This window comes from Candoia aspera, chromosome 7, assembly GCF_035149785.1.
Source record: "Candoia aspera isolate rCanAsp1 chromosome 7, rCanAsp1.hap2, whole genome shotgun sequence".
Classification (NCBI taxonomy): Eukaryota; Metazoa; Chordata; class Lepidosauria; order Squamata; family Boidae; genus Candoia; species Candoia aspera.
Window position 1 is genome coordinate 35,916,836 of NC_086159.1, and position 13,439 is coordinate 35,930,274.

Below are 13,439 nucleotides of genomic sequence, written 5' to 3' on the forward strand. Positions count from 1 at the left end.
CTAAATTGCTTTGTTCCCATGTATTTCAACCAATACCTTAGAAATTGGTTTTTGGAGGAAACTGCTAATTCAGTTTAATTAAGAAAACTTTAATTAAGTTTTCTGAAATTATGTTTCTTGTTTTATGCATTTATTTGCATACCCTTTTTAAAGGAGAGGATCTGAAAACAAACTTGATTTCCTAGGGATTCTTAATTTCAAATAGTGCCAATGTAATTTCTATAAACATACAGTAAATAAGACATTCTTAATATACATTTTTATTAAATCCTGATTATTAGAAATACTTAGTTTGCTTATCTATAAGAATGTGAAAACTCATTCATCAGAGATCATACATGCATACATATGATAGTACGTAGCTAATGTTTTATTACATTTCTAATAATTATGTGTGTGTGTGTGTGTGTGTGTATATATATATATATATATCTGTGTGTGTGTGTGTTGTGTGTGTATTATATATATTCATACATACACACACAATTTCAATCATTCTTTCAGTATTTGACTTTTTAAAGTCAATTTACATTACACACACATTCTGTTGCTAATGAGGTACTCACCTTGCAAGTGAGCAAGAAATAAAGAAAACAATTTCCTGCTGTATTTAAGGGCTCTACTGTGGTGCTTCGATTTTTCCAGACTTTCTCTGAAACATTTTAGTGTATCCTCCAGATCCAAAGGAACAGAAAACAGTGGTTTTGTTTGATTGATACCTAAAATGAAGCTACAGTTATTTTACTAAATAAATATGTTTATGTAACATATACAAAAGTAGAATTGCCATCGTACACTGAGTAACACAGGTAAGAGTACCAATTTTCATGCATTAACATGAACTCTATCAGACTTTATCCAAGCTTTGACATTGGCTCAATAGATGTTTTCTGGAACAACTGCACAAGGGAAGGCCAGCATAGAGAGTTCATTCAAACTAGTAATAGTAGTATCTTTGTTACGGTCATGGATCAACTTACAGGGCTCAAATTTAGACACATAGGCATGGTTCAAACTGAAAAACACTATAAATATAAGTAGTAGAATACTAAAAAAAAAATCTAAATACTCAAAACTGACTAAATTATAAAACCACTTTGTAAATAAGATGCTAAAATACTAAATTACTAAACTACTAAAATGTGTCTGTGTGTACACTTTTTAAATTTTTATTTTTAATTAACATAAAAAGCATAATCAAAAAGCATTAAAAAAAAGAAAAGCACAAAGTAAATAGGTTTTACAAGCATCACAGATTTAAGTAAAATAAGTACAAATTCTCAGAATAGCATTAATTTAGTTCTATGAATACCAAATATCATTTTAAAACTATAGATAATTATTAAAATGAAGTTAGTATGTGTGTGTATATATATTTTGTATAATAAAAGTGTCTGTGTGTATATATATATATATACACACACATACTTTTATTATAGTCAGTAATCAGTGAGATGTAACATATAGATGTAAAAATGTAAAATGGCACAGCCAGCATATTGAAATTTTACATACATACATTCTTTTGATTGGATTTTTACAGGTTGTTTTGAGATCTAATAATCAATTCTTAATGGTGGAACAGCTATAAATGTAGAACACCTACATAATTAGTTTTTAAGGTATCTTATTAGTGTAAAATAATATATAATGAATAAATTTTATTTGATATACCAAATCTGTGACAAATATTACCTGCATGTGATTGAAGCAAAATTATTTATCCACAACATAAAAATCATCAATAATCCAAAAGAACACAAACTTTTAATAATCTAAAAGAACATGAACTCTGAAACTTTTGAAGAAAAATGTAACTTACATATCTTCAGACCTGAATGATCAGAATGTTCATCAGTTGCTCCTTCACATTTTGTAACAGAATGCAGGTTTTTTGCAACAAAGTCTCTGCAGCATACCTAAAAGAGTATTTTCTAACACAGTTACAGCATTTTCAAATTAAGATGACCAAAAAGACTAGGTTAATCTACTTAAACACTTAAAATTAGACATCTGAAAATGCTGAAAATCCCTGTGATTCACAAACATTTTCAAAAAGCAAAGAAATAATGAAAGCCAATCTTCATTATCTTAAACAGATTATTTTCACAATAAAAAACTAAAAAAAATTTTTTTTTTAATCCATTTAATCGTGTCCGATTCTTGGAGACTGCCTGGACAAGTCCCTGCAGTTTTCGTGGCAAGGTTTTTCAGAAGGGGTTTGGTGTTGCCTCCTTCCTAGGGCTGAGAGGAAGTGACTGGCCCAAGGTCACCCAGCTGGCTTTGTGCCTAAAGTGGGACTAGAACGCACAGTCTCCTGGTTTCTAGCCTGATGCCTTAACCACTACACCAAACCGGCTCTCTACATAAAAATTAGGACATTCTTATTAACAAAATATGCATGAACACCCAAATAATCCTTTAGGACAGGATTTCTCAGAATTTACAAACTCTCATACAGTGATCTGGTCTGAACTTCCCAGACTAATCAGAACTCACAAGGCAATCCTATCATTGTAATGTTCCTATTGTATCAGCTGTCTCCGCTATATCCAACCTACTACCTGGAAATCAAGGTGATATGGCCCCAAAGTGGTAATCTTGTTGCTTAGCACAACACTTCATCCCCACAGATGATATGGAGGATAGGACTGCCTTTCCCAGTGGAGAAAAAAAAATTAAAACAATACCTGTTAGCTAATTCTGTTCTTAGAATACATTTGAGGTGAGGGAAAACAAAATAAGTTGTATTAAATAATTAGAAAGGACAGAGAAAGAAGTTGGACTCATATGGAATTCCTATTAACCCTGCCCTCTCTACTCACTAGACAAAGCTAGTCTGAGAATCAGGATGGTTCCTCTTCCTGGAAAAGCAAACTAAGATTTGAAATCTACCCATTTGCTCCAAGAAAAGCCTTTAGATTAGGTATCATTTTTGCGAAGTTAGGAAGATCTCTAATTTGCCCATTCATAAATCTTTCAACACGTAACTGAAAACTATATTTTTATATATTTTAAAATTTTGGACCCAACTTCCATTGCAAGTTTTTGCTTTCTTTATCATCTAAAACTCTTCACCTTGTCTCCAATACTAGTGATAAATTCTTCTAAATAAGGCTGTGGATTATCTGAAGCATGGAGTTGTTTTTTTTCTTGCAGCTGTCTCTGGGCAAACACCAACACAGGAGTTACTTGCTCTGTATATCTCTCACTAGAAAAAGTCAGACACATTTTAAAATAAAGCATTGTTAATATTTCAAACAAAAACCCTTTCCTTTCCCAAAGACTGCTTATGTTACTTACTGTGTAACTGTGTTAAATTGCATAGCTATGTATACTAATGATTCCCACTTCTTCAAACGAAACAGAAACTCAAGAGTTTGCAGAATGAAATTGCGTATTCCTTGCAAATCAATAATATTTACATCATCAAAGGGACATTCAAAAGAAAGGTTAGAACCACCTTCATCCTCAGTAATGCCGCCTATGCAGCTTGGAACACAGAAATTTCCCTTGGGCTCAATAATCTGTAATTTAAACAGAGATCATGATACCTCATTTTTGCAAATCTTCAAAATCACCTTGCAAATATCAAGCACCAACTCTTCCTACTCAACTAGCACTTCTAATTACTCTAAATTTTCTTTACATTATGTCAAGCATATTGTTCATTTACACTACCCAGCTGAAGTACATAAACATTTCAAGTTTTAATAATATTGTATGTGTCCCTGATTTACATCAATATAAAACTCGTAACATTTTGAAATGGAAGTCAAAATGAGGTACACTATGATTTGAGTAAAAACTATACAGGATTCCAGTGTCTTTTAATGATGGCTATTGAATGGAAAGATTCCTTCTAGTTTAATCTGACATAGCCTTCCAATAATACAGTAGGTGAAGTTAACACAGAGAGATCATGTCACTAAAAGTCTGACTGCAGTACTGACTCTCCATTTATGTTCCATGACCAAGCAACTAGAGAGAAAAGGAAAAAAACAAACGAACAAACTATCCTTCATCTTTCCAAGACCAATTAGACTCAAGACATAATCTTCAGGGGTATGCTTGGATGCCCTCACCATACTAAATTAGAAAAAGTGACCAATCTGCCATTAATTATAGGATGTGAGAAGGCATTTAATGAAGGATACACATATTTAGAAAAAGAAACTTTTAACAGATTTTTAAGATTTTGTTTTGGTTGATGCTCAAATATTAGCAGAATTTGCTTTAACACTCATCTCCCAAATCTGGCCTCAGAGAAGGTATAGATATCTAAGTGTTAATATTTGTGACCGAAACTACAGTGGTACTTAAAAGTGTGTGAACCCTTCTGAATTTTCAAGATTTCTGCATAAATATGACCTAAAACATGATCTGTTATCCACACAAGTCCTAAAACTAGATAAAGAGAACCCAATTAAACAAATGAGTCAAAACATTATACTTCCATTATTCAAGGAAAATGATCCAAAACTACTTATTTGTGTGTGGCAAAAGTATGTGAACCTTTGCTTTCAGTGACTGATGTGCCCCCCTTGGGCAGCAGTAACTGTAACTAAATGTTTCCAATAACTGTTGATCAGTCCTGCACATTGGCTTGGAGGAATTTTAGCCCATTCCTCCTTTCAGAACAGCTTCAATTCAGCGATGTTGGTGGGCTTCCTCACATGAGCTGCCCACTTCAGGACCTTCCACAACATTTGTGAAGCTGCACTGGCTCCTAGTTTCCTTCTGGGTGCAATTCAAGGTGCTGGTCATTACCTTTAAAGCCCTACATGGCACAGGACCAGGCTATTTGTGGGACAGCTTCTTCCTGAGGGTTTTTGCCTGTCCCACTAGATTGGATAGGGCAGCGTTTCTCAACCAGCGTTCCGTGGAATCCTAAGGTTCCGCGAGAGGTCACTAGGGGTTCCTTGGGAGATCACAATTTATTTAGAAACATTATTTCAAATTCGAGCAACTTCACATTAAAGAGATAAGTTTATTTTTAGTTTAGGAACACTGTTAATGCATATATACAGGCCTACACATGAAACAAACATAGTAATTTACACACAGTATTTGAGCTTGAATGTGCAGGGCTTCCCCAAGGCCTGAAAAATATTTCAAGGGTTCCTCCAGGGTCAAAAGGTTGAAAAAGGCTGGGATAGGGTATGCATGCTCTAGATCCCTTCCTTGAAATATTACCAGCTAGTAGGACCTAGGAAGTGTGCCTTTTCCATGTTATGGAATGCCCTCCCCCTAGCAATCCAGCAGGCCCCCACCCTCTTAATCTTCCGGAAGACCCGCATGATCAACGTCCACGTGTAATTTTGAAAGAAAGGTTCAAATCCTGAACACATCCTAGCTGTATTTGTAATGGTATGTGGGAAATACTTTCAGAGATGGGGGGAAGATCGGTTGTCCCTGCCTAGGGAATGTTCAGTTAAGAGAGGGCACAGCCCTCAGTTGCATAATGGGCAGAAAAAGAGACTCAGAAGGGACCCTCCCTAACTTCTCAGACTGTAAGAGAGAAGGTGGGAGATTTGTACTTTCAGAGTTGCAAGACTGATGTCAGCCTTCCCAGGCAGACCAGACAGGAAACACGATGAGTTAATACTACTTTATTGTAAGGCTACAGTAACAGAATTTTTCTGAAGACAGTTTCTCCTGTTCCTGACCTGTTTTTTTCTCCTCCACTCCCCACAGAGTGGAGAGACTGGAGAGGAAGGGTTTACAAGCAGGCACACAATGGGGAATACACCAGGCTGTTTGCATAGTGCACCCACAGCTCACAGCCCTAAGTGTGCTTGGAGCTGCCGGCACCACACTACTTTCAATGTGCATTTCCCCACTGTGTGCCTGCTTGCTCTATTGTAATCCCTTCCTCTCCAATGAATGTAAATACAAACATTAATTCCTTTCTTGCTAATTATCCCAGTGCTGGAGTGAGCATTCCAAAAAGCAGGAGACAGACAAAAGCTGAGGTCTTGTCAGTTTTGAACCAGCTATCCCAGTGCTGAGGTGAGCATTCCAAAGGGCAGGAGGGGTGTGGGGAAAAGGAAAGCACAGTGCGGTCATGTTATTTCCCACTTAGCGGTAGCTTTGCTTAACAATAGAGCTGCCAGTCCCAATTGTGGTCACTAAATGAGGACTACCTGTACTTAATGTATCTCAAACAGCTGGCTATCAACATTGGAACAGGTAGACTTAATACGGAGTCTGCTGGGAGTTGGGCAGCATATAAATTAATAACAGCAGCAATTGTTGTTGATCTGATCGCACAGTCAGCCAAATGTTTAGACTGGATTTGGCATTTCTGCCCACCTATCAAGTCCTTCCCAAGGACCTGGGATAGGCAGATGTTGTATTTTCACAGCTTGTAAGCAGTTCCAAGTAAAGCTGCCTTTTGCAATTGACTGGTAGTGATTTTATCAATGCCAGTGGTGTTCAAGAGGTGCTCCAGATGTATTGGAATTGCACCCAAGGCACCTATTACTATTGGTACTGCCTTTGCTTTCTTTTGCCACAGTTGTTCTACTTCTGTTGGCAGGTTTTCGTATTTTGTGATTTTCTCTAGTCCTTTCTCTTCTCTTCTGTTGTTTCCAGGTATTGCAATGTCCACTTTCCAGACTTCGTCTTTCTTATCAACAATTGTTAAGTCTGGGGTGTTGTGCGGCAGATGCTTGTCTGTTTGAATTCTAAAGTCCCACAGCACTTCGGCTTCTTAATTTTCTATTACTTTGTCTATTTTGTGGTCCCACCAGTTCTTGCTTGCAGGCAAGTGGTATTTCTTGCAGATATTCCAATGCACCATTGCTGCTACTTTGTCATGCCATTGTTTGTAATCAGCCTGAGCAATCTTCTTGCAGCAGCCAACTAGGTGGTCCACTGTTTCTTCAGCTTCTTTGCAGAGATGGCATTTGGTGTCTGTTGCTGTCTTCTCAATTCTGGTTTTATTTGCATTTGTTCTTAAGGCTTGGTCTTGTGTGGCCAGAATTAGCCCCTTTGTCTCTTTCTTCAGCTTTCCTGCTCTTAGCCATTGCCAGGTCTTGTTGTTACCTGCTTTGCCTGCTAGGTTTTTTTAATGTACTGGCCATGTAATACTTTGCCTTGCCATGTCTCCTTTCTATTCTTCATTTGGTCTTTCTTATAGGTCAGTTTGGTCTCTCTGGTATTCAGTAAGCCTTCATGGTGTACTAGCTTCAGTGCATCTTCTGCACTGTCCTTCAGATAGTCTTCCAATGCCCTTTTTTCTTCTTCATCTATCTGGTGTACTTGCAACATTCCACGCCTGCCTATGCTCCTTGTAAACAGAGTCTGTCAATGTTACTGTGTGGATGAAGGGCATGATTCATTGTCATTATTTTTCTGGTCTTCCCATCCAGGGCTTCTAGTTCAGCTTGAGTCCAGTCTGCTACTGCAGCTGTATATCTATTGACTGGAACTGCCCAAGTGTTAATTGCCTTGATGGTATTTCCGCCACTGAGTTTGGACTTTAAGATCTTCTTCACTTTTCTGATGTATTCACTACTAAACTTCTTCTTGACTTCACTTTGCTTGAGGTTGTCAGCCTGAAGGATGCCCAGGTATTTGTAGTGATTGTTCTTCATCCAGACTCTTGATGTTATTTCCATAAGGCATCTTGATTCCTTCAGTTTTCACTATTTTTCCTTTGTTGATGGTAAGGGTGGCACATTTGTCCAGTCTAAACTCCACTGCTTTATCTTGGCTGTATATTCATACAGTGTTTAGCAGAAATTCCAGTTCAGATGATGTTTTTCCATACAACTTCAAATAGTCCATGTAAAGGAGGTAGAGTAGCCTGGCAGATGTTTTTGATATTCAATAGCCATGGCCTGACTTGTTCAGTATTGTTGACAGAGGAAACAATGCAAAGATTGTTTGGTCTTCTTGTTCCTGTCCTTGTTCTTATTGTTGTTGTTATTTTTTTCCAAACTCCCTAGATCCATAGAATGGATAGAATGAAGACTTAGAGTGCCATAAGTAGGATACATTTTTCTTAGGAATCTTTTTTTCTGAAAAAAAAATATTGTATTTTGTTAGTCTTTGGTGCTTACTAAGATATAGATCCCTGTAAAGGATACAGTACCCATGTTAACTCTGTATTGCATAGTAGAAAACGAGCATCTCAGAGAGACCTCTTGGTTTCTGTCACCAGTTCCACATTGTGTATAGTGAAGCAGGTATTACCTAAAGTGACACTAACAAAGGAACATGTTTCATATTTTTAATGAAACCCTTACGTTGAGCAGATTTATCCAGACTTTTGTAATTTAGTAAACTATAATCCCTGTAATCCCTCCAACTATATTAAGGATTTCTGGGCAAAGACAAAGGATGTGTCATACAATCTAAGGCACAAATCCAGAACCTCTAATCACACAGGTACTGCATTCTGCCCACTCTTCCAAAGCCATGTCCCCATTTTCCCAAGATTTCATTATGTGTTATCATAGATTTAAAACAAACAAACAAACAAACAAACTTCCTGAGAGCATAAACAAAATCCAGCACAAGAAGACTGCTGCATCAGACTTTTATTTTTATTATTACATTTATACACCACCCATCTCACTATAAAAGTGACTCTGGGCGGCTTACAAATAAATATTATAAAACCATTATAAAAATAGAAAAAATACAAAAAGTAGAAGAAGATAGAAGAGGAAAACTAAAGTGTCTTTAAGCCACCAACTACCCTCAGGGCTGCTTATCTTGGATCCTCAAGTTAGTTAGCAGAACCAGGTCTTGACACTCTTCCAAAGGCCAGAAGACTGGGGGCCAACCTCACTTCTGGGGACAATGGCAGAAAAGGCTCTCGTCATCAACTCCACCAGTCAGAATTCTTTAGCCGACGGGGTCCGTAACATGCCCTTCCTGCCAGACCAGGTGGGACGGGGCAATGTAATTGGGATGAGACAGTTCCTCAGGTAACCTGGGCCCATGAGATGAAGGTCTTTAAAGGTCATAACCAACACCTTGAATTGGACCCAGAAGCACACTGGCATCCAGTGCAGCTCATGCAGCAGAAGTATTACATGCACAGCCCTAGAGGTGCCCATAACTGCCCACGCCACTGCATTCTGCACCAGCTGCAGCTTCCAAATAATTTTCAAGGGTACCCCATGTAGAGCGCATTGCAGTAGTCCATACAGGAGATAACCAGGGAATGAGTGACTGAAAGAAGGGCTTCCCTTTCAGTAACACAATAACCCTTCTTGGAGATGAAGGGAGTGAGGAGACTTAACCCATCTCCATTTACACTAAATAAGAAAAACTGTTTTGTCATATCGAACATAAAGTATTTATATTTTTCTAAATAATATTTCTAAGTGTAAACACAAGACACAGAAAAAAATGTACACAATTAAAATGAATTAAATATTGTTAATTTGTTTAGTTGCATCTAAAGATAAAAATAGCAATATCATATAATTAAAAATGCACTTACCTTAACATAATTGCTATCTTGAAGCGCAACTATCATATCAAGCAATGCATCTGATGCCATATAATATGGGAACCAAATGGTCTTAAGAAAAATCTCCTTGTTAACAGGAAAAGGTACATGAAAAGATGCTGAATGCTTAATAATTATTTGTATTTCCCGAGTATAGTTCCAAAGGTCTCGGCATGCATTTTGAAGCAATGTCCAGTGTCGACCTCGATGGGCAATAACCTGGATCATATTTATCAAATGCACAATTAATGAGTGGGAATTGGATATCACAGTGATTTAAACAGTAAATATAAACCACTATTTTCATTTATTAAAAGCTTCAAACTTAAGCATGCTTATTTGCGAAAAATCTACTGAATAAACTATTTCACTTTCTTGTTTAAGATACTAGCCAGTATATATTTCACATCAGAATTCCAAAACTTTAGGTCATAATTGCTTTGCTAGAACTGCCAGGGACAGAGATCTAAAGCAGCTTTGAGCAAGGTTTACTTACAGAGCTTATAAACGTCTACAGTCACCAAACTCTGAGTAACATACAATTCCCCATATTCATAACTTGGGTTAATATATACATTGTAATTCAACCCTACATATACTGGAAATCAAAACATTCAAAACCAAAGTAGAACCAATTAATCAGTAGAGGAATAGGTATAGGAACCATGGCCTCAATGCTTAATGAAATAACCAAATTTTTCATCTCTTTTATGATGTATCTAGTGCCACAGTTTAGGAGCTTAATTAATTAATTTCCTAATTAATTTCCACCTAGTGCTTATTATAGAAAGCTTAGCAGCTTACTATATTAAATTAAATGACTTGTATCTATGAATAAACTATAATCTTGGAGTGAATGCTATAAACCATCATGAATTTCTAATCTGCATTATGGCTATTATTCCTTTTCCCATATGGTTTAGCCACCTGTATCAGCTATGACTGGGTTAACACATTATACAAAGTCAATTTTATAAAAAAACTATGATTTGTTGAACAGTAATAGTCTGGGTTGGCTTTACTATTAATCCACACTGAGTGGCTTAGCACACCGTGCTATGTCAAAATCAAGCTACATTATAAATTTGTGTTAAATGTAAATCCAGTTTCTGGGACTTCCGGGGAAGGTATGAGCAACTGAGTACGGCTCCGTGAATAGCAGAGCCAACAACTGCAGCAGAAAGAGGAGCTGGGACCTGATCGGCTCCTTGGAAACTTCTCTCCGGATCAAGAAGAGATCTAGGATTGCCCTCAAGTTTGCTTTGTACAGCAGCTCTGCATCCCGTGGAGAGATCACAGCCTGATCTCCAGCAGGTTTGAGAGCTCTGGAAGCCGTGGGATAGCCGTCCTGCCTATGCTGTGGATCGGCACCTCTCAGAGAGATACTTCCTTTCATAATTACTTTAGGAAATTGCCTATTATTGAGTTTTTGGATTTCAAGAACCTCCGGAAGGGCAAGTTACGCTACACCGGGAGATTTTCCTTCTTCCCTTGATGAAAGAATTGCTATGTAAGTTTTAAAATTAACAAGAAAAACTTTTACTTTTGGGAAACAGCAAAAAGAGAACTAAAATGTGGACTTCGGAAAGCTAAGGGGCCAGATGGACTAGAAGGGGCCAGATGGACTATATTTTCTGCGGGATGTTTAATAGATTTGCAAAATATATATGAATATTTTATGAATATGAATATTTTGCAATTAACTGTAAGAAATCCTCCCATGGGAATGTTGTGGTGATTGGAAATAAACATACAATAAGAAGAGACTTCGAAGGCTGGCTAGAGGGAACTAGAGAGAACTGAAGATTACATTTAAAAGGGAAATGATTTTTAATTATGGGGTATTGGACTTGAGAAGAATTCAAAGTTGTCTGAGAACAGTGTACATAGGATTTACTTTTAAAACTGGAGAAGAATTTTTATTGAATAAAACAGAGATTAAGGCTGATTTAAATGTGGATTTGAATGTGGGTTTAAAGATACCAGGCGACAAGAGGGATACTGGAAAGAATACTAACTTGGATTTGCAAACTGGAGCTGATTTGGATGTTGCTGATCTGAAAATTGAGCCAAAAATGCCAGAATCCAAGAATGAGTTGGAAAAAGATGCTAAAATGGACTTACAAAAGATACCAGCTGATATTTTAATAATCAAAAAAGATGTACAAATAATAAACCTGAAGACTGACTTGAAAAGCTTCTCTATTTTGGATTTACAAAAAAGACTATCTCAAATCAATGAAGATGTCTTTGAAAGGAGATAAAGAGAAACTATTGGAGTTGTTCCTGAAAGCAGATAAAGAGAAAATGACAGAAATCAATCTGTGGGTCCTTTTTTTTTTTGCTTTTTATTGAATTACTAGAGGAGGTGTTAAGTTACGGTGATTGTTTATACTTGTTTGGAAGGAGGGGGGGATCATCTTTTATGTATCTTTTTTCTTTTACTTTTTTTCACTTTCTTTTGTCTATCTCTTTTTACTTCTTTTTCTTTACTTTTTATGTTTCTTGTAGTTTGTATTAGTGTTTTATCTTTGTATTTTAAAACTGTAATAAAAATATTTTAAAAAATAGAAATTATTTCACCTTCTGCTGATTCTTGCACCACTACCAAACAGTAAATCAATTAGCAATCAGGACCATTTAAGAACTTCCAGGAATATATAATATAGTATTTTTTAACTCTGCTCTCTTTTATTTTTATTATCTATGGTGGGAAAGAGATATGTTTAAAGATATCTGTTTAAAGATACCTACTCCAGTTGTTCATAAATTCCTCCTCATAGTATTTAAGTTTTTAAAAATAATCCCCTACAGGAAAAAGCGAATTCATCTTACTCCACTTAACCTAGCAAAGACATCATTTCCCACATTTCCTACTATTCCAATGTATTATTGAATTAGTTTAAGGCAATAATAAATTCTATTTTTAAACCCCCTTGGGAGGATTCTGATTTCCATTCAGAAGAACCTCACAAAACCATGCCTGCTTTCATCCCTCTCCCATGGCCTTTCTTTGCATCAAAACAAAAGCTAATTTGTAAATTTGCTTTATGGGAGACAATCTGAGATTTGGGGAAGCCATACTCTAGAAGCCCTGATGTTCATTTGCCCAAAGAACTACTGAATTTCTATAGGTCCTTGGCAAGAATATTTTTATTCTCTCTAGAAATGAAAAATCTAGTGTTTTATTCCTTTTTTAAAAGTGCTAATTTCACTCTGCTTATTTTTCATTACATTCCAGATAATGAAGAAATGCTATTAATTTACATTCTGACTTTGCTTTGCAGGGACTAGATTCCCAGCCTCTTTACAAGATGGCATCTTCCTAGATTCCATCTAATAATTTCAGTTTTTGGTTGCTTCATATGAAATTTTTTGATATAAACTAACTATTTTTGTACTGGTTTTACTAAGATCTATCTCAAACAAGCAACAGAAACAATACATACTATAGCAGGGAAAATTGGTATTTTTTCAGAGTTAGGGTAACATGCTGGCGAAGGTACTGACTTGAATCATCAAGATCCAGATTTGAAGACCCCACTTGACCACCAGATGACTTCAGTTAATTACTCTCTCAGTCCAACCTAACTCATGGGGTTATCCTGAGGATAAAAGAAGGGGTGGAACCCCATGTATCTACTTTCTACTCTTAAGAAAGTATGGGATATAAAGGCAATGATAACAAATAAATATTTTATTTATGCCTTTGAGTCAGTGTTGACACCTGGCAACTGCCTGGACAAGTCCCTGCAGTTTTCTTGGCAAGGTTTTTGGAAGTGGTTTGCCACTGCCTGCTTCCTAGGATTGAGAGAGAGTGACTGGCCCAAAGTTACCCAGCTGGCTTTGTGCCTAAGGTGGGACTAAAACTCACAGTCTCCCAGTTTCTAGACTAATGCCTTAACCACTACACCAAACTGGCTCTCTATATTATTTTATTACATTATTTAAATTATTATTTAAATTA

General features: G+C 36.6%; 1 protein-coding gene across 1 annotated transcript in view; it reads right to left on the reverse strand.

The window, feature by feature from the left end:
• Positions 1 to 13,439, reverse strand: part of CFAP54 (cilia and flagella associated protein 54) — a 165,989-nt gene that overhangs the window by 61,821 nt on the left and 90,729 nt on the right. Inside the window, exons 37-41 of the mRNA XM_063309328.1 lie at positions 9,464 to 9,691; positions 3,304 to 3,527; positions 3,079 to 3,211; positions 1,835 to 1,919; positions 567 to 719 (exon numbers count right to left, since the gene is read on the reverse strand). Of these exons, the coding sequence (XP_063165398.1) occupies positions 567 to 719; positions 1,835 to 1,919; positions 3,079 to 3,211; positions 3,304 to 3,527; positions 9,464 to 9,691 (823 nt within the window). The remainder of the gene's footprint in view (positions 1 to 566; positions 720 to 1,834; positions 1,920 to 3,078; positions 3,212 to 3,303; positions 3,528 to 9,463; positions 9,692 to 13,439) is intronic.